At 43.6% G+C, this 22453-nt stretch overlaps 1 protein-coding gene across 1 annotated transcript; it reads right to left on the reverse strand.

Moving 5' to 3' along the window:
• Window positions 1-12862: 12862 nt before the first annotated feature.
• Window positions 12863-17771, reverse strand: BTG2 (BTG anti-proliferation factor 2). The gene is made up of 2 exons (XM_081009652.1): window positions 17370-17771; window positions 12863-15733 (listed from the first exon to the last, which is right to left on the reverse strand). The coding sequence occupies exons 1-2, from the start codon at window positions 17542-17544 to the stop codon at window positions 15396-15398; spliced, it is 513 nt and encodes a 170-aa protein (XP_080865778.1). The 5' UTR covers window positions 17545-17771; the 3' UTR covers window positions 12863-15395.
• Between the last annotated feature and the right edge of the window lie 4682 nt (window positions 17772-22453).

Genomic DNA, 22453 nt, shown 5'->3' on the forward strand with positions numbered 1-22453 from the left:
CTTATGGTTAGCATTCAGCAACACATCATTCTGATTTATTGTCATATTAGGAAGCCTCTATCCAGACCTAGTCTTATAGAGGATATCTTCTGTGCCCTGTAAAGGGAGAGGGATGCAAGGGTAAGGTGAGGCAGGTCTTGGCCTACTATTGAGAGTCACTTCCCCAGTGGTGAGGTCCCGCAGTGCTGAGGAGCATATGAAAAATCAGAACCACATAGGCATGGACAACCAGGGATCTTTCCCTCTCAGTAGTTGCATGAGCAGATTCTAGGCCACGGAGTGCATGGGAAAGAACCAAAAGATCAGGCTTAACCACATGACTGAGATGCTCACATATGTGCCTCTTCAGCAACATGAAATTACCACACCACTGGAAAAGGCATGCCACTCTGTGTACATGTAAGAATCAGAGAGAGAAATTGGTTTTACTATTATCTGTTTGCATAACCGAGCCTTTAAAAAGTAGTTATTTCTATGATGCAACTGGTTCCTTAACAGAGATGCACATTAACCAGCCTATTGACTCCAACTGGAAATTCCATGTAGATTTTCAGTGTTGAACGAGAAAGCAGTGTGGTGGTGGTTACATTGAACAGCCTTCTAGACTGTTTTTTTGCATTATATAGCCCATTGCTATAACATGTCATCAAGGCCAAGAATGCAACAGGGCAGAAACAGAAATTAAGCATTGTTAGGGGTATGTAGAATAACTTGTTGAATGAGTATTCCAAACTAAACAAGTAAACAGGTATTGCATAAGCAACACTATTCCTTCTTCTTTTTTAAATAAACAGCCAATCCATATTTACCCATAGCAGCAGGAGTATTAGAATGGTTAATCTCTAGACAATTTAAGCGACCCATGTGGGAAGTTGAGTGGAACTGAATCCAGTACATAGTGCTGCCATACACACACCAGCATGTCGTGGGCAGTGACAACTGGAACTCAACACAAGCTAAACATTTCCCCACAGCCTCACCACATTGCAAATGCAGACTGTAGGAGCATGTCACACAGGGAAGGCCCAGGGCATTTTGCTACCTGAAGTGAAGGTCAAGATGGCTTACCCTTTCAATTCCATACAGGCACAATGGCAGTTGATTCTTTCTTCAACAAAGGCAACAGGACATCATCCTGCACCACATTTGAAGGCACCAGACTAGTTTAGGTGGTGTAAGGCAAACTGCAGGGCCGTCTTTACCCGGGGGTGCAAGGGATGCAGGGCACCCGGGCGCCGAATTCTGGGGTGCGCTAGGCACCCACCTTTGAAGCTGCCTAAGCTCTTAACTATCTACCTGTTATGAAATAATAAATAATTTTGATCAAGCTAGAAAAACAAAATACATATATACCTAGGTATTACCAAAATGTATACCTACTGTTTCACTAAAGGACTTTTGACTTTGTGTGCTCATTTACCAAAGACACACCGCGGGCAGCCTCCGTGGGCCCGGTGCCCCTCTCCTTGTCCCCCTCCTGGTCCTACTGCAGGCAGCGCTCCTGGGCATCCAGACCTCCAAAGGTGAGAAGCTCCTCGAGACGCCTCCCTCCCAGCCCGGGACCCTCCTTCTCTCGCTCCCCCGACGCCACGCTCTGACAAGCCAGCTTGAGTGCCAACGGAGAGCCGCACTGGGGAAGGGAAAATGCGCACAGCTGCCTGCCGTTCCTGGACCCTAAGATGGAGCGGGGCAGGCTGCCTCTTGGCCGGCTTCGGGGCTGGTGGGTTGAGGGTCACTTCTGCTCACCAGTGTGGCAAAAAAATGTGGGGTTTTTTTTCGCTTTGGCTAACTCCTCTGCCCCCTGCCCTAAGGCGTAAGCATGGTGTCTGACATAAGCATAATAAAAGTTAATTTGGGGGCTAAACTAAATTTGGGGGTGCTGGGCGGATCTTTGCACCCCGGCGGCGCATATGCTAAAGACGGCCCTGGCAAGCTGTGTCTGGGTCATAGCTCTGTCCTCCAGCATCTTACCACCACCCCTTGCCACCCAGCATCTGCCACCTGAGGCAACTACCTCACTCTACCTAATGATAGAACCAGTCCTGATTACACATCCAAGTCCATTGGATGGCATTATGTCCTTGGCTCCATCGTTTGAATTATGGGCCTGATTCTTAGGCTGCACACACACACCATGTATTTCCCTCAAAATGCACAGTGTTTCCCTCAAAAAGTCATAGGAATTGTAATTAACCTCTCATGGTTCCCAGGATTATTTTGGGGAAATGTGCTTTAAATGAATGGTATCTTTCCAGCCTTAATCTTTCCTGCATCTAGGTAAAATGAGGTTGGTTGCTTCTTCTTCTTTTTTTCTTTTTTTGTGCAACACCATATTTCCTAGCATTGCATCTACCATGAAAGAGAATGCCCCAAAGGCTTCCAAGTTAAAAGTTATGCATGCACCCCCAACCCCGCCCCCCAGCTGGCGGTTTGCAACACTAAAGGGGCAGGATGGCTTTCTGTTTTTGGTGGGTTTTTGGTTTTTACTGGGAAATGATATACAATGAAATGAAAAGGATGTTTAAAATAATGTTTGCAAAACAAACCAGAAGCCTTTCTCTTGGGAATTATAAGGATAGGACTACCTAAATTGTATAGAAACTTATTCATGTATGTGAGTACAGCAGCAAGAATGCTACTTGCCCAAAAATGGAAAGAAGTCATCCCAGCAAAGGAAGAATGGATTCAAAAACTTATGGAATATGCAGAAATGGCGAAACTTACTCGAAGAATAAGAAATCAAGATAACAAACTTTTTATATGGTTTATTGAATATTTACAGATAAATTGTAAACAGGTAAAAACACTGGCAGGATTATTGTAATAACCTGCAGTTACATAAGAGCATATATTTAAAGAAAATAAATAAATAAGTTAAGTTAATTTGGATATTAAAAATAAATTGAAGGAACTGCAGAAAGAGGGGGAAGGAAGTCAAGTTTTAAAATGTCAAAATGATTGTAAAATCAGTGAAATGTATATATCTGAAAAGTATAAATAAAAAGGGGGGAGATGGCTTTGTCTTTAACAGACTGAGAAGGGAGCATGTGGTTGAAACTTCAAAGAAACCTGCTCTTCAGCATTTCCCTCTTGTCATTTTCACTGTGATTCTGGGGGGACATTGGTGGTCCTGGGATGATCACAGTCTAACCATTACTGCTTTAATTTATACAGGGCGCATGATGATGTGTTTGGCCTGTGCGGCTCTCCTCCCTGACACATTAATGAGACCGGATTTGTGGTAAATTGAACTTTGGTGTCCTCAGCAGCTGAAACGAATGAGAAGCGCTGAAGCCACAACTTGAATTAATTCTCTCTCCTCCCTCCCTCCCCCCTCCCTCCGCCCCCTTGTAGGTTTCAGGCAGGCAGGTGTTGAAACTGGGCTGTAGGCTACAGACTGATTTCCCCAGATACAAGAGCTTGTCGTTTTGCTTACACTGTTGCCTGACAGGTCTTTAACAGAGCCCAGTGCAATGTCTCCTCCTCCCCCACATCAGAAAACAAAAAGAGCTCAGGAAACACCTGGAGGCCAAGTGCTGCCACACTGGAGAAGGGCTCTTCAGTTTGCTTTGCTCTCCGCCAGCTGCTTAAAAATAAAAGCTGAATCATTCATCGGTGCCCCACCCAGGGGCCCTGAAATGTTTACCTCCCTGACAAGAGCACAAGCTCAAACGTGTTTCCCAGCTCCAGAATGCTCCCTTTCTGCAGAGTTTCTGCACCATGCACTTTTTTTTAATATTGCATTTTATTCTTTTCATTCTTTGGGAGATGCCCAGAGGACACAAGACATTGGGTGGCCATAGAAATACAGTGGTACCTCGGGTTACATACGCTTCAGGTTACAGACTCCGCTAACCCAGAAATAGTACCTCGGGTTAAGAACTTTGCTTCAGGATGAGAACAGAAATCGTGCTCCGGCGGCACGGCGGCAGCAGGAGGCCCCATTAGCTAAAGTGGTGCTTCAGGTTAAGAACAGTTTCAGGTTAAGAACGAACCTCCGGAACAAATTAAGTACAGTACTTAACCCGAGGTACCACTGTATTGCAAATCGATTAATAAATAGGGCCATCATCATCGTGCGTACTTCAACCAGCAGCACAAGGCTGACAAAGTGTTCTAAAGCACCAACATTGAGATTTTACTCGAATCTTATTCTTTTTATTTTTTTCTATTCAGGGCTTCTCCCCTCCCCCTGCCGGAACTCGACGGAATTCAGTTCTGGCACCTCTCAGGTGGGTGCCATTGCCATTCTAAGAGAATGAGGGAGATGTTCATAGTAAGTTCCGGCACCTCTTTTCCTAGAAAAATAACACTGTTTTTATTTATTAAGTTTCTATACCACCTTCAATTAAAAGAGAAGAGATATTTAAAATATGCTAAAACAACCAGTGGAAATGGATTTGAAGGAAAGGCTACCTCCTTTTACCTGGGGCATTCTTGTATATCTAAGATAATTATATAGGCTGTTTTCTGTGTCTGGTTAGAGAGGAGGCAGCTGGGAACAAGGAACTTCGTGCCACTGTAAAGCATGCAAAATAAAGGCTTGGCAGCTGCGATAAGTTCCGCACCACATAACTCCCAGCCCTTTCTTGAGTCATCTGGGGGTTTTTTGGTGCCTGTGCATTGTGCATCTGTCTCCATTTATGAGGAAACACAGGGAGCTTCCCAACACACTACCAAAAACTGTAGAATTTTGTGAAAGATGGGCAAGCAAGTCAGCAAGAACCACCCTCGTTCTCAGCTCTTGCTATTTTCTTTTGCTCCTACCCAGTGCTATTTTTCTAGAAAAAGAGGTGCCAGAACTCGCCTTATCTTATAATGGCAAGTGCAGCCTCCTGCATGGTCCCACAACTGAGTTGGAAAAAAGCCCTGCTTCTACCTTATATAATCTAAAACTCTGTAGAGGGTTGTTGAAAGGGCCACTTCACACTAGGGGTGCAGGAGAAATCCCAAACTTTCAAGGTGATCTTAACTAATTCAGTTTCCAAAACGATATGCAAACCAAAATCCAACCATCCTTAAAAATTCACGCTTCTCCAAATTTTGCAGTGTAGCAAGTAGTGTGTACAAAAACATATACTAAAGTGTGCATGTATTAGTTAAAGTAACAGGCAAAAATGCAGTATATTAAATAAAATTTCTTGCAAAAATGCATATTAGGGGAAAATGCATTAAAAAACATGTATAGTTGGAGAAATATGCACAAAAATGCTGAAGAAATTTCATGAGCGCATTTGAAAAAAGACATTTACAAACATGTGAAAAGGTGGAGAAGTGAACTTAACACTGGGAAAACAAGAAACTGGGATAAGCCAAAATTGACATATTCACCCACACTTACTTCACACAGAGAGATATCTTATCCTTATCTACATGTCTGGAGCTGAACAGATAGAAAGGGGAAGTCCCTTGTGAACAGCAGACATATATCTACCATATATTACTATGCATACACCCAGGAAACTGTTTTGTGTCTCCACTAAAATGTATTTGGGCGTGAATTCCCACATTACAATGGTGTTTGGGCTTTTTCTTTCACACAATACCCCTCACAAATTGAAAGAACATGTAAGGAGCTTGCAGAGTTGTACAGAATAGCCCGGGTTCTTGCTGGTGTGGTAAGTGTCCCCAATGGCCACATGCAAGAGTCTTGCACACATAGAACTCCTAGATATGATTTGTCTAAACAGGGTCACCTCACACATACACCCCACACACAGAAGAGCTGTACATGCATGCCTTTCAGAGAGCTGAAAACGAACACATGGATAGTGGAGTGTGTGACCAACAGACAAGTCAAGGGCAGCAGGTGTACACAACTTAACCATGCATTGGGTAAACATGTGATATCTTGTGTGTATTCTCTGTTAACCAAAATACAAGAGTAGCTTCCCCTCACCCACTCCATTGTATGCCTATGTATATTTTATTTTATTTTATTGCATTTGCATTCTTGCTCTGTGCCACTTTGAGCAACGATTGGTAGAAGCGTAGGAGGCAAGTTTAACAAACAAACAAACAAATATGCATGATGCAACCCTGAAACACCACCTGTATCTGGCCTAAAATACTCCACATGACATGACAGCCACCACATGACACACATTTCACATAGCAATTTCATTTGTATTATGGTGCTTTCCTTCTAAGGCCATTCAAGATGAATCCTGACAGGAAGGAATGTGCAATATTCCTAATCACAGAATTTTTTAAAAAAACAACTGATTAGCAAGAGATACATTTAAAAGGAAAAGAAGAAAAAAAAAGAATTGAGAGTTTAAATACCCTAAATATCCATTTTCATATTGCAATACACATTATAATTTTTTAATTTTAGTTTTGTTCAGATCTCATTACAGGACCTGAGTTTATCCAAGGCTCAAGCACTTAACAAAACTTTCCCATTTTCAAAGAGATAAATAATAATCGTTCATTTATTGCATGCACATCCTGTCCTTCCTCCAAGGAATTCAGAGCAACAAGAGTGGGTCACCCTGCCTCTTTCTATTATTTAAACTTAGGAAGCTGCCTTATTCCAGGTCAGATCATTGGCCCATCTAGGGCAGTACAGTCTGTAATGAGTAATGGCAATGACTGGCCCAAGGTTACTCAAGGAGCTTCATGGCTTAATAGAGATTTTAATTCTCGTTTCCTCAGGCCTAGGCTGACATTCTAACCACTACACCATATTGGCTCTCATTTAAAAGCCCACTGGCTGGGAAGCGGTGTTGGTTGTGGCATATGCTTGCTACCAGCAACCTACAAATACCTTTTGGTACTGGGGACACAGACCCATTCAGCACTGTAATTATTTTATTACCTACGTTAACTACCATAGTGCTTGGTCATATAAACATACCTGAAAGGAGTCTGCGACACAGGCAGGGATACCAATGGTGTGATAACTACTGTTGCAGGTCACACAGGAAGTCTGCTGGACCAAGAAACTGATGTTGCATCTTGACCATAAAAGAGCTAGCTAGCATCTTCTGCTTGCTCCTTCACTGAAAAAAAGGATGGGAAAGGAATACTTTGGCTTTCAACACGTGGTAAAAGTAAGCTGCACACAGAATAAAGGCCTTGTGGAGGAAGAGACTCGCTATCAAGATGACCAGGAAAATCCTGAGTAGTAAGTAAAGATTGAGGGCTGGCGCTTAACATAATTGCTAAGCCTGTTTGCCAGGCTCCATGGAAATAGGTTACCTCGCTGCTGGGAGGAGCTCTGGGAGACAACTCCCATTGATTCCAGGTTAAGCCATTGATTCAGGTTTGTGGGTGGGGAGATAAATTCAGGATGCAATCCACACCTCATTAAAGTCAACTGGAAAACTCCCACTGAATCAGTGGCTCTGGATTGTGCTCATACAGTATGGGCTAACCTGAACAGGTTCTGAGAATCCCAGTGGACTTTACGTACACAGCAATGCAGGGAAAATGAAATCAACCTGAGTATCACTGCTTTGATTTCAATAATAATAATAATACAGTCATACCTCGGAAGTCAAATGGAATCCGTTCCAGAAGTCCGTTTGACTTCCAAAATGTTCAAAAACCAAAGCATTGCTCCTGCAGCCAATCAGACACCACAGAAGCCCCATTGGACATTCAGGTTCCAAAGAACTTTCGCAAACTGGAACAGACACTTCTGGGTTTGCGACATTCAGGAGCCAAAACATTCAGGAACTAAGCTGTTTGACTTCCAAGGTACGACTGTAATAATACCTCACCCATCTGGCTGGGTTTCCCCAGCCACTCTGGGCGGCTTACAGCACATATAAAAACATAGTAAAATGTCAAACCTTAAAAACTTCCTGATACAGGGCTACCTTCAGATGTGTTCTAAAGGTTGCGTAGTTCTTTATCTCCTTGACTTCTGATGGGAGGGCGTTTCACAGGGAGGGCACCACTGCTGAGAAGGGCTTCTGCCACTGACATCCCCAGAGCACTGCAATTGGTTTAGCATTGGGGTGCACTTAGAAGAGCAATAGCAAAACAACAACCAATTATCCTTAAAATGCTCACAAATGCAGAGTTTCAAAGTTCCATCCAAAGATAAAGACTCTTATGCCAGCTGAAACACAACCACTGGCGAATTAAATGTTGTTATTTATTAAAGAGTTGTGGTATCATGGTGATTGTTGTGCAGACGCAATTAACCATGCACCAACAGCAATAATAATACAGCTGCAATCTTTTTTGTCATCTTGATTGCCAGTGACTCAATGTAAATGATGGTGAATCATCTCATCACCTGAGAAACTTCTCCCAAACATAGCATTTATATCAGGCACTTGGGTCAATTGGAGGGTGTGCATCTCATTCTAAATAGAGTTCTGGAATCTACATGATTGCTTGGTAATCAGCCACTATTTTAAAAGCTCTCTTACAAGCTCAGGATCTTTCAAATACCTGCATATGTAGAAGTGGAGAGCATTAAAAAGAGCTTTTATTCCCCCCACCGCCCCTTTGAAGAGCTAAATTGCTGCAAATATGCATGATGCTAACAGTACTGTGCCAACATGGTTTGTGTGAGAGCGATTAGCTCAAGTTTATGGGACGCGGGTGGCGCTGTGGGTTAAACCACAAAGCCTAGGACTTGCTGATCAGAAGGTTGTCGGTTCGAATCCCCGCGATGGGGTGAGCTCCCGTTGCTCGGTCCCTGCTCCTGCCAAGCTAGCAGTTTGAAAGCACGTCAAAGTGCAAGTAGATAAATACGTACCGCTCCGGCGGGAAGGTAAACGGCGTTTCCGTGCGCTGTTCTGGTTCACCAGAAGCGGCTTAGTCATGCTGGCCACATGACCCGGAAGCTCCCTCGGCCAATAAAGCGAGATGAGCGCTGCAACCCCAGAGTCGGCCACGACTGGACCTAATGATCAGGGGTCCCTTTACCTTTACCTTCATGGTACAATGGCCCTTCATTTTCTGGGGCAAATACAACCCTAATAATAATGGCAGATGAAGGTGATGGACTACATGGAATTGGCGGAAATGACTGGCAGGATCCGAGACCAGGGAGAAGAGTCGGTGGAAGAAGATTGGAAGAAATTTAAAGACTATTTACAGAAATACTGTAAAATTAATGAATGTTAGATGATGCTAGAATGAAATTAAGTGGTTCTAGTAGCAATGTCATAAAGGTGTATGTAAAAATGGGGTTAATAGGAGAGAATCTAAAGTTATAAAATATTAAGTTAAAGGACTAAGATATAAACAAAGAGGGAAAGGAATTGCTGAGTTAACCAATTGAACTGGAATACAGAAAAGGGAGGTGAGAGGAGGTCAGAGAAGCAAGGAAATGAAATGTAAGATATGGAAGGATTAATTTGTTTTTAAGTGTTTCTTTTTATTTTTTTTCTGTACTTTGTATTTTTTTTCTCTTTTTTTAAATATATTTTTCCTTGTCTCTTTTCTTTTTAACTATGTAATTTTTTGTTTTTGAAATTTTAATAAATATCATTTAAAAATAATAATAATAATAAAACAGCAACATGGATCAAAACCCCAAAGTTTCACCAAGCAATGTGTTATTTGTACCACAACAAATCATGGCAAAAATTAACTGAACAAGTCAGAAAGAGATGGCAAAAACACAGGAGGACAACAGGCTCCCCCTAGGCATCATGCCAGATTGCTAATGTTAATAGGTGGTTTTTGTTTACTCGCATGTTTGTACATTATAAAATGAAGGTGAGTTGGCACAAACTTTCCCAGGCAAAGTGGTTTAAGCACAGGATCTCAGGACTCAGCATTGTACAAATGCTACTGACTGGATATTGCACTAAATTCACGTTAAATAGATCCTTTGGTGCTATTATTGTGCTATCTGAAAGGAATCACACAGATTACTGATACAGGACCCAGACAGCAAACCTTCTTCATGGCTACAAGAAAAGAATTAGCATACAAATGAAAAAATCCAAATCCACCAGTGGCTGAATACTGGTTATGTTGTAAGGACTATAAGATATCATTGGTGTGATCATATTGACTTTTACAAGAGGCTAGAATGTATATATCTAATATAGTAATGGCAGATCTAGATAAATGTTTATTTTCAATACTGTATGGTCATATTTTAATAAAGGTATAAATATTGAAGCACGCATACACACATTTAGATTATTCTGCTCGCGCCTGCTTTAATCTTGTAATGCATTTGCCATTTTACAATCACACACTGTTATCTATTGTCACAAGACAGGTGCAACTGTTAATATGATTTTGTTTTGGTTCAGTTTTATTATCCAAAGTCCAGAGATTGAGATTACTTTTGCTTTAAGGGTGCAATTAGATTCTGAGGTAAGTCCAACTTGCCTTTGCTCTTCTGGATCAAATTCAGAACACCCTGAAATGTGCCAGAACTCACTTAGTTGAATAATCTATTGCACAAGAGAAATATGACCTGAAAGAATAAGATCCTTATTAAAGTGGGACAAAAGCTTTGCTTTCTTTTATGCTACTAGAACTGGGCATCCAATATTCTTTTCATTTCATACTGTGTTCTTGGAATTGCTATTTCTGGAGAACGATGTCCCAGCCTTTTCTCAGCCAATTACTTTGAAATTGCATAACCTTGGCAAGGAAGTCAGAGTCATGAAGGATGGCATTAAACATAGACTCCTGCCTGTCATTTCCTTGACAACTGATTAGGGAAATGCAGCTTCTCCCAACTGTTTTGTTTTGTTTTGTTTTGTTTTTTGTTTTGTTTTGTTTTGTTTTGTTTTGTTAAAAAGCCCAATCTGTCCCCTCAAAACACTCCATTAGAGCACTGTGCTTTTTAAAAAAATCTCAGTACAAGTTAAAATGTAAAGATAATATGTGGAAAGATTTTTTTGGAGTGAACTGTAAAAAAGTGGTATTTTTAAGCAATGAGGTTGACGTGTTTGTTGCAAGTTATGTTGTTTTAACATGTGGGGAAATGGAAATTAATTTAAAAAATTATTAAAAAGGTAGAGATCATAGTAGCTTGGCCAAGGGATGGGGAACCAAACTCCAGGGACCGCCATAAAACCCTTTAAGACTTGGCAAACTGGGGACAGATCGCAATACAGGCAGTCCTTGCAAGGCAGAAGTCAGATCACTTGGAAAGCAACTGTATTTTGAGATCATGTCTAGTGTAACAACTGGCACATTTCATTTACCATCATCATCATCATCATCACCATCATCATTATTTATGGGAAGCAGTCAGCACCTGCTCTGCATTTGGGCACACAACCTTGCAGAGCTGTTTCCTTGCCAGCATCACTTGTCCCCTTCAGTGGTGTAGCGTAGGGGTACAGGGGGGGCCGGCCGCACCGGGCGCAACATCTGGGGGGGGCGCTCGCACTCGCAGCTCTCTGCCCCTACCTGGCTCACTCACTCTCTCTCACTGCAGTGCTGGCTGTGCGAATCCGATCCGAGCCGCTGGGTCGCCGCCCACTGTGGAGGGGGTGGGTGCCAGGCGTGCGGTGTGGAGAGAGAGCAAGGGACTATCTGGGGGCGGGACAGTGCAGCAGCCGCCCAGCGCAGCGCTGAGCGCGGGAGAGAACCACACCAGACCAGCCCAGGCAGCAGCAAGAAGAAGCTGGCAGCGGCGGCAGGTTAGGGGTTAGGGGGCGCAAATTACTTGCCTTGCCCCGGGTTAGGGGGCGCAAATTACTTGCCTTGCCCCGGGTGCTGACAACCCACGCTACGCCGCTGGTCCCCTTGGTACCTGGAAGGGCTCTGCAGTGCCTTTAATCCTGGGAGCCATCACAGCATACCCTCAAGCACAGCTGGCTAAATGCAAGCCATTCACCTGCTACCCACATCCCTGCTGCCTCTTCCCCTCGCAAAGCACAAGGTATTCGGACGACACCATCCACAAGCAGCCCTAGAGTTTCTAGGACACTTGGAATGAGGTGTATGATTCAGATGTACTAACTCCTTAAAGTAATCCCGTTATTGCATCTTCGTACTTACTACAAATAATCCACCTAAAATGCTATCCACTGGCACAGTTAGGCGACACAGAAACGCTTCTTTCAATAGCCACATGTATTACTTCACTTCAAAATGTGGCAGGTTAGCCCTGCTGTGGCGAGGTGAGAGGGGGCTATCCTGCTCATTGGCCAAGCAGAGCCCTGGACCTCCCCTCCCCTCCCCTCCTGAGGCCTTGCCTTGAAGGCACACAGTAACTATAAATCCATCATAAATCCCCTTTAGGGCTGCTTCTGCGCATTTCTAGTGGTCCCAAGCACTGTTTGAGATATGGGTACAGTGTCTTGAAAAAACAGCTTGACCAGAGGCCCATAGGAGGATGGAGGAAAAAATGGGAGATATAACCAGCAAACTATGACAGCTCTATAACAGGGGTGGGGAATCTATTGTTGGTCTACCACTCGCAACATCTCTGCTGGAGCTGATGGAAATTGGCAGGTCTATCATTACCATCATCTGAAGGGCCACAAGATCCCCATCCTTTTTCTACATCACCAATAAGCTACCGTATTTTTCGCTCTATAACACGCACCCGACCGTAACACGCACGAAGTTTTTAGAGGAGAAAAATCCGTAGGCATGCCACCCGTAGGCATTCTCTCCATAACACACACAGACATTTCCCCTTACTTTTTAGGAGGAAAAAAGTGAGTTATGGTGCAAAAAATACGGTATTTTTCAAACACAAAATTATCATATTGTAGACATAGTGTTGCAGTCAATCAACTAAGTCCTACTCACAGTAGGACCCTAGCCCATTGAAACTAACAAGCCCAAGTTAGTTATGCCTGTTGACTATAATGGGCCTACTCTGAGTAGGAACAGCATTGTTGCAATGCTCTTTATTTAAGAGCCAGATAGGTTGGACCCCTTATTGCAAAGAATGAGCCAGTGCCTCGGATTATTTCCAGCAACGTATTTAAATTGCTACATTTTTATTAAAGTAACAAAAGTGTACATTTTTCAATATATCTGTACATTTTGCATATAAAAACACTATTGTACAATAATCATCCCCCCAACACAAAATAGCTTACAAACTTTGTATTATTTTCACCAATTATGAAAAGTAGGTCCCGCTCAACAGTCCAGCTCAAGTTTTGCAAACGTTTTTGAAAAGAAAGAGAGGAAAGGGCACACACTCACACCCATAAGCTGTTCCTAAATCACAGCTAGTCAGCACTGCAACAGTTTGTGTCAGGCTTGTAGTCAGAAGGCAACAAAGAGCATACATCAATTCACAGCTTTTACATGCACGTTACAAAACAGATTTTGGCCAAATTTGGTTGGCTTAATGCTAACAACAACAAAAATCTTAATACTAGATTCCATGCCTGGTACAATAGCATGATATTTGGTAACCTTTTCTGTTCCCCCAATCAATCCTTCAAAGATGTTGGGGAGGGGGGCGGGGAAACAAAGGAGATGGAATAAGAGCTTGTTTTTTTAGAAGCACCCTTCGTTGGTAAAGAAGGAATAAGGGGAACTACTAAGATACATTTAAACAGAGTTGCATTGATCATGCCAACCTGGCAAGCCAAACAAGTACTGGCATTAGGGAAATTCCATGTGGAGGCAGGGAGTGTAGCAAAACCAACTTATTTTTTCCTGGACATGTTACAGTTCCCACTCGTATCATGTTTTCAATGCACCAGATAAGGAACAAACCTCCCAGGTAGACTTTGAACAGAATCTTTCCTCGGAGGGGGGAAAGCTACAGTGCAGAAAGTGTTCCCCTTGTCATGCTACCAAATATTGCACAAGTATGCTAACGGAGTGGCAGCACATCTTTTAAGCTTATAGGGGACCCTTAGTGCTTTACAACCTTTGCATTTATTGACTGGAGGGTCTGATGCTCAAACACTAGAAGCTTCACATATTGAGCCTGAAGAAATTAAAATGATTTCACAGATGGGCTGATGCACCTGCTAGAAAATTTGGGGTGCAAGGAAGTTCCCACCATGCAAACCCAACTGAAATGAATAGGAACTGTGTAGTTGACACTCTTGTTAAACTTCTATCCATTTCAATAGAGGTTGCCCAGGAGAACTTCCTGGCAGGTTCCAGCTTTTTAAAAAGGTGGTCTTTAAAAAAACCCTATTCTGTACAATACCCCCTCAATGGTATGCCACTGCGGTGCTGAGATTTCCCTGTTCAAACATTCATACACTCGAGCACAAAACATTTTAAGAGTTGTGTGAGAAAATGTTTTGAAAAGTTAATAGCTGCTTCGAGAACAGAAAACTGTCCCTCAGAAGCCTCTCCTCCTCCAGAGTGCCCAAATTTTAGGAAAATATATTGCACAGTGTCTTGAGAACTCAATTCATGAAAGGCAGAGGAGGAAAAGCTCTGGGGATGGCAAAGCAGTCATCCCTTCAAAGCAAGAGAAAAACCAAGAACACCTTGTGCTCTGAAGACGTTGGTCTTTAAAAAAAGAAAAAAGTTAAGCGCCCTGGTTTTGAAATCACGTCTCAGCAGTTATTGGCAGCATAGTCAGGAATTTTACAAGGTCAAGATAAAGGCATCAGAACAGATAAAACCCTGATCAAGGCCATCTCCCAGTAGGTAGGTTAGTTCACATTGGCCTGGCCATTGCACTTTTTTGTTTTATGGGAGCTGACTGCTAGAGTGACCAGCCAGTGATGCAGCCCAGATCCTGGTGCTCCTACCCAAGCAAATCTCCTTATGATTTTAGAAACCACACATTTGGGTGCCAACTGGAATTTTGCATGAGCATGAGGTACAGGATGCGGTGCAGAAAGAAAGAAATCAAGTTTTGTGCAAAAAGATGGGCTGGCACTTAAGAAACTCAACACCCAATAGACCAAAGAAAGTGGCTATCATTGAGACTGTGTTTTAGTAAAATGCTTTTAAGCCATGAGAAAGCAGAAGGAATTGCTCAGATTAGGATAGTGGGTGAAGCTGGTGGTGAAGCAGAACTTGTATATCAGTTTAATAAAAACGAATGGACTTTTAAGGAAAACTGTCACAGCTAGAATGAGGCCATGACACCCCGATCTCAACATGTAGGGTTCATGACTTAAGTACTACCATCCTGGCCTTTAGATTCACAGTTGTTGTAGCACTTACCCCATAGTTAGTCACTGCTGAAAAGTGCTGTGCCCTGCCCCACCCCCCTTTTGTTTCCAACCCTGCATTTCCCAGGTAGGTAGGTCAACCCTCCAGAATTGTCATCCAACACCAATTAGGTAGATATTGGCTTTTTTTTTTTAATAGACTCGCAAGCTTGCAACAGCTTTTAAAAAGGCACCTCAACACCACTCCACGGAAGAGTGGTGCCTACTATTTGATTTCATTTTGGATTTTCTCTTTTTAAAAAAAATATAAATAGCTCTTCATTTTTAAAAAAATACATCCTCAGGTGAGGTATACAGTAGCCCATGTCTTGGCAGTGTAAGGACAACGGGGAGTGCTTAGCTGGAGACTGTCATCATGTAGCTTTTGGAAGGGCTGGTGCGCCCCAGCATCATCTGATTTTTGCAGGTGAGCATCCCATAGGAGCTCACAGGTGCTGCAGGTGCTTCATATAGAACACAGATGGATCCATCCTCACCAATCCGGTAGGATACCTCATAAGGGTCCACCCAGAGTGTGAGTTCACTGGGCAGGAGCTGATATAGCTGCTGGAGGTTGAGTCCAATCTGGCTAGCTGCCTTGTTGATGATAGGGTCCATTTTATGGTTGATACGGATGCAGCGATAGCCAGAACCTTTGAAGGGTTTCTCAGGAAACCAGTGATGTTTATAATGCTCTGCAAGGGCACAAAAAGAAACACCAAGAATGGTAAGTGATCACAGTGAATAGTTGTTGAAACACAAGAGACATTTTACACAAAGCAATGTACAGCTGCTAGCTTGGTGTTTTATTTGGGCTCCCATCCTATGCCTTCGGTTTGATACAGACTCTGACATCAATCATCCCGATTTCAACTTCCATATGCTCTCAATCTTTTCAAAAATTCATTAAGGCAAACCTTTTACACAGACCAAGTCCTAGCACCATAAAAGGTTTGTTCTAATAAGCTGCTTTGAGTTCAATAGGGCTTTTTTTTCCATTGACAACTGAACCATCATTTCCCATGAGGAATATAAAAAGGGAGTTACAGGAATAGTTGTGGACAAGTTCTGAGGCTTGGCAGTAAGGATGCTTTTTTTTTTTTTTTTTTTTTTTTTTGGTCAGGAGTACCAGGAACCTAGAAGCCAAGCACTAAAGTTTCCAGGAGGTTTAACTGATGCATTAGCCAAAGTACTTTACTAATCACTTAAAGCTCCTTGGCAGACAATGTCATTAGCATGCATCCCTGGCAATCCTCACCTCTGTACCCCAAACTGACAGTACAGCTCTATCCCATAATTAATTTGTTAGGAAAACCCTTCTAATTGCATTATATATCCAGTAACACAATAGAGGGGCAGTGATTAAGACAGCCTTCTCAATAGAGGCTACTCAGTTGCTAGCAGCTCTTGAGTGTTAGTCCCACTAAACTCAGTGGAGATACACGTCTGAGTAAGTGTGTCTGAGATTGTACTTTGGGAGAATAAATTATCCAAAAAGCACAAACACCATGGCTATTAAGTTTGCGGCAGAAGAATTATGTCTCTACTTCAAGCAGCTGTAGAACAAACTTAACTATAAGATTCTCTACAACTATTGACACTAGTTGCTTCAGACAAAGCCATGTAGTTCGCAGGAGTTCAGATCTCCACAAAGGGGTTCAGATCTCCACAGAACCCATTAAGGAGCATGCCCTTCTGATCCTCCCAGTTCTTTGGGGCAAAGATTGCACAAAACGAACTTCCTAGTGGCTTCTGCCACTATCAAGCTTCCTCTTTGACAAGAACAAAGAGCTCTCCTCTCCCACACCCTTGTAGCTCAAAAAAGTTTTTGTCTGATGTCATAACATTAACGTGGGGAGGGGAAGAGGAAGAGAGAAGGGAGAAAGCACAGCCAACAGATTGTGTTGATGCTTTCCAGTCTGAATTTTTTATTTTACAGCAATGATATACCCAGTTAGAGAATGCTTTGCTAGAAACAAAAAAGTCTCCCACCGAAGTGGAGGTAATTCTCTCCAACCACTGCACCTTTACACAGCTATAGGTGAGGAATTTTTAAAAAAAAGTTTTGCGTTTGGCTTTGGGAGGTGGGGTAGGGAGAAGAGAGACATAACCTGATCTAAGTGACCCAAGATTTTTCCTAGGGATGCTGACATCTAGAAAACTGACGGGGGTGGGGAGGAAAGACAAGAGGAGATCGCAGCAGACCGGTGGGTGTCCCTCACTTGTTCAGCGACGGGGAAAAGTAACCTGGCCCAGGAAACTGACCCCACCATGAGTCCAAGAGAGAAAGACATCCCCGCTTATCCTTCGGAGGGGGCTCCGTCCTCTCACCTGTGAGCGCCGCTTCCAGGGCCCCGCTGAAAACCTGAAGCTGCTGCTCGCTAACGCAGCCGCGGGTGCGGAGGAGGCTGGACACGAAGCCCACGGCGGCGGCGATCTCCGGCACCATGTCCGCCCGGCTGCAGTTGCTAACGCAGCTCCCATTCCAGCGCTGGATTTGGCTCATGGCTGGCTTAGTGGCGAGGTCGGGGCGGTCCCTTTAAGGCTCCGGGCTGTTTTTAAGAGAACGTGCGGGTCGGCAAGAGGCAATGGCAGCGCAGCCTGGGCTCGGTCCGTTTCCCGCGGAAGCCGCCGCGGCTGTTGCTGCTTAACGATGGTCTTTGGTGGAGGCTCCCTTCACGTCCGCCGCTCTCCCCAGCCCGCTGGTTGGCTTCGACCGGCTCGGGCTGAGCGCAGGGCTCTTAATACGCTTGGAAACCGAGGCGTCACCAGCCCGCACGCTCCCGATTGGCCGAGCTCTCCCCCCCCTCCGGAATGCAAATGAAGCTGTGACCTCAGCAGGGTGGAAGTTTTGACGCGAGTGAACCGGGAAAGCCAAGCCCCGAGAACATGGCGGCGGCGGCAGCTGGGCTCCGTTTGGAGGGGGAGGCGTGTGCTGGGAGGCTATTTATAGGGCTTTGCCTAGTAGGGGAGCTGTAGGATTAAGGGAAAGAGATTGCAGCTTGCCAAGCAAATCGGAAACACAAGGAAGAGGGAGCAGCTAGTCCCCCACCCCCAAAAGCCCAGGGAAGTCTGGCTTTTAAAATCAGATCTGTATCCCAGATACACATAAACGGACTTAACTGTACATCCTGTGCGTGTTTACTCAGAAGTCAGATTTAGGCTGCTGCTGTTTGTTCTCTCCAGGATACGATTATCTGTGAGGGCATCTACCCGGGAGGAAACTATCCATTTCAGTTTTCTCACTTTCTCATTTTGCAAGTTTAAATTCAGTTCTCCACATTTCTGCGATGTTTCTTTAAAACAAGAAACCTCATGAAAAATTTGCAACATTTTTCTGTTAATTTCTCCTAATAAACACATTTTTGTATTGTTGCCATTTGTCTGTCTCGAGAGGCAATAGTGTGCCTAGGAGCAAAGTCAAAGCACTTGAGAGTTACAGTACCTGCTGTGGCAGGGCATGGAAGAGACATGTTTTATTGGACTTGTGTCAGATGAAGGCATCTGGTTGCGCTGATGCAGGTGTACCACGGCAGACCCCCCAGGTGTCCCTATTTTCCAGGGACATCCCTGATTTAGAGCAGCCGCCCAGGTTTCTGAATTGATCCTAGAATGTCCCACTTTTCCTTAGGATGTCCCTATTTTCACTGGAGAAATGATAGATGGAATGGTAAAGGTAAAGGGACCCCTGACCGTTAAGTTCAGTCGCGGACGACTCTGGGGTTACTTTACTGGCCGAGGGAGACGGCGTTTGTCCGTAGACAGCTTCCGGGTCATGTGGCCAGCATGACTAAGCTGCTTCTGGTGAACCAGAGCAGTGCACAGAAATGCCGTTTACCTTCCCGCCAGAGCGGTACCTATTTATCTACTTGCACTTTGAGGTGCTTTCAAACTGCTAGGTTGGCAGGAGCAGGGACTGAACAACGGGAGCTCACCCCATCGTGGGGATTCAAACGGCCAACCTTTTGATCGGCAAGCCCTAGGATCTGTGGCCCCTATTTTCATCGGCGAAATGTTGGTGTTTCTTCTCTCTGCTCTTCTCCCAGCCTTCATTCTTCCTCTGCTTTTGCAAGTAATTTTGCCCATTATAACGTGTTTTTGTGTGTAGTCTTTACTAATACATTCATGTTTAGGGACACTTTCCCCCAATATATCCATTTTTGTACACATGGGTTGGTGGGAGAACAGCAAACTTAGAAAGATAGGTGTGTTTTGGTTCTCGTATTGTTTTGGAAACTGTGAATTGGATAAGTTCAGCTTTAAATGTGATCTGAATCAAATCTCTCTCCTATTCCTAAAGGGAATCCCCAAGCTTGCTGTTTCAAATGGCAAGCTTACGGGACGCAATGTTCCCTGTGTGATGCCTGTTCTCTAGGAACATTGCCTTGAAAGTGAAACGGAGTCAAAGCTTTGAAAAAAATGCTACATGATATTGTCCTTCTAAGATTATACCTACTTAGCCTGGAAGAAGGGTTGCTGGACAGAACAACAAAACAAACAACAACAACAACACCTCCCTGCACATGGATAGCTAGCCCCTCCAGTCTGTTCAAATCAAGGAATAACACAGTTTAGGGTAATAAAACCAGAGGCATTGTTAGGAAGTGGCCCAGGGGCCCAAGCCCTGGGTCTTTTGTTGCAGACCTCAGATCTCCTGCCTCCCCCCATTCCCCCAATTAAACTTTTAAAAAATAATTTGCTTATAAGGCAGCTGGACAGTCTGCAAAGCGCAGTACTGATGAAACCCAACAGACACCCACTGCCATAATTTCCCAGAGGCCTCCATAACATATAAATTAGGGTATGCAAATTGGTGTCTGGACCTGTGTCTTGAGTCCTTTAAGTACCTAGCAGCACTCCTGATTAAAGCCATTATTGGCATTAATGGGTTCTATTGATTTAGCTTTATTACATGTGTATTCCTGCTTTTTCTCCAAGGGACTCTTGAGTACATGGTTCTCCCATTTTCCTAATGTTATCATCGCAACAACCTTGTAAGGTACGGTAAATTAGGCTGCAAGGCCCAAAACCATTCAGAGAGTTTCATGGCTGAGTGAGGATGTGAGCTTGATTCTCTCCAGACTCCAGCCCAACAGCTCGCTTTAGCACAGCCGAGGGAATTCCAAATACTACCTCTATTTGTTAGCCACATCCCCATCTGTCTTTATATTTGCTCTTTGTGTGATTTTTCTGTTGTTGTTCTGCACAGATGATTATTTATTTATGTTTCACATTTGTATGCTGCCTTTTATCCAAATATTTCATCGGTGTCATGGGATACATTCCTGAACCCCTGCTCATGCAATTTTTGGCTTTTTAAAGGGGGTTTTCCCCCTTTTTTATCCTTCTTTGTACTTTTAATGCTTTAAAAAGTTCAGTCCAGGCAGTGTGTCTAAGCTGTACCGCTTAAGAGGGGAACACAACGAAGGCCGCAGAGCAACTCAACCCCCAGCCTTTCAGGCCTTTATTTGCAGGGATGTACTTTGGCTTGATAGACTGCACAAAAGTCCACTTGATATAAATAGGCATAATAAACAAAACCACCTTGCATTGTGAAACCTTGCATGGTTTCCTTCAGCTGAGAGAGAAGAAGAGAAGAGACACACTTCTAAAGGGCTATGTACACATTAGCAGTTTAAAATGCGGCAATGTTGTTTCCCCTGCTTCATTTCAGAATTGCATTTGCACGTTGTGGTGAACACCAGAGAGGTGGCAGGGCTGTCTTTACCCACTGCACATGACTCACTTGCTTTTCCAGTGCCTGCAACCCCCTCCAAATCCTATTCATGTGCTGTCATATGAGCATGCACAATGGCTGTCTCAAAGGTGCACACCTCGGCTTAACTGTGAAGTGAACATGGCTTACGTTTTCAAATTAGATAGTAGCTGCCTTGAGGGCGGGGGCACATCAAACGGCAGTATTTCTCAAGAAACTGCAGGACAGATCTGGATTGTGGCTAACAACATGCGCACACAGCTTCAAACACCAGTGGTGGGAGTGCACTGGAGCCAGAGTAAATGACAACGCATACATAGCCCAAGATTCTCCTGCCTTGACTTACTGCTGAAACATTTTCTGCCATCACATCTATAATGAAAATAATATATAGCCATTTTGATCCTCAATGGGTATTCATGGAGACTTTCAGCATGGGATTTAACTGGGTTTAGAAGCAAGAGTTTCTGGTTTTAGCCATTAAATGATCACTTGATCTTGTCATATGAGTGATGGGACATCTAATGGGATGTCTAACGTTGCTGTGCTAACAAACCTTATGTGGTTTTAGTATGTTTTAGTGAAGTGGAACAAAGATCAAGGCTGTGTACACACCATACATTTAAAGCACGCTTAAGGGAGAGGTTGGTAATAATTTTTATTAAGGTTTTCAGTATTGCAGTGTAGTGCATATAAAAAAAAGAAAAACAGCACACTTAAGTTAAATGTATGGGGTTGCTTGCATTTTCTCTAAACTAAAAATCCCCAAATCCTGCAACCTTTCCTTATAGCAAAGTTGTTCCAGCCCCTTGATCATTTTGGTTGCCAACCTTTTCCAACTCTACAATACCTTTTTTGAGTTGAGGTGACCAAAGCTAACTTTGTCTCACTCCAGACAAACCACTGAATTGTGTCAAAGACATATGTTCATCATAGGTAGCTTGTCATGAAATTCCATCTTCTACACAACTATTAGAGGTGTGGTGATGGGGGGGGCTATCTCCTCTTTTGCATCTGGCTACTCTGGAGAATACCCCCTGCCTCGTGATAAGGCTGGCCCAGTTTCCAAAAGATCCTCACTGAGAGTCTTGTTTGTTTTCACAATGAGGTCATGAAAATCCCAGGAGGATCGCTGTGAATATGCAATTGCTTAAGTTCATCTGGAGTAGAACACAGCGGTCACACCTACAAGTCGTAATTTTGGACAGGCAGTGGTTCAGGTTTTCAGAAGGTTTTGGAATGAGCTGGTCTTCTTTTCTCAAAGTCTCTACAAAGCTATATATTCCAGGTTGCTTCAGATGGTGCAAAAATACCCATGTCAGTCAACTGTGGATCAAGTTCATGAAAAGACAGGGCAATGTGGTAGCTGTGTTTTCCCTTCCCCCATCCATCTGCCATGGCAAAGTACCGTATCTGCATCATTGGACTGAAGGATCCAAGCAAATCTCTCACTATAGCCAGCTTTGTCTCTGTGGGCTTTGCAATAAACCACTGGATTAAAGTCATGCAAGGGCTTTTTTTATTTTTAAAGCATTGGCACACATGGAGAGACATACAGAGACGCAGCTGAAATAAGAACATCAGCCGTCTCAGATCGAGGATTGATACTATTTAGGTTATATCTCTGCCAGTGACATCCTCACATTGGGCTTCGAGATCTTCATCATGCCCTGATAAAGTTTCTTGAGGACATGTGCAA

Source organism: Podarcis pityusensis (genome assembly GCF_964106645.2).
Source record: "Podarcis pityusensis genome assembly, chromosome: 6".
NCBI classification, from domain to species: Eukaryota; Metazoa; Chordata; class Lepidosauria; order Squamata; family Lacertidae; genus Podarcis; species Podarcis pityusensis.

Excerpts from the sequence above, each read along its gene's own strand:
- BTG2 (XM_081009652.1), bottom strand. The coding sequence starts at position 17,544 with ATGAGCCAAATCCAGCGCTGGAATGGGAGCTGCGTTAGCAACTGCAGC. Across the intron at positions 15,734-17,369 it reads CCTGGAAGCGGCGCTCACAG|AGCATTATAAACATCACTGG; the intron begins GTGAGAGGACGG and ends GTGCCCTTGCAG.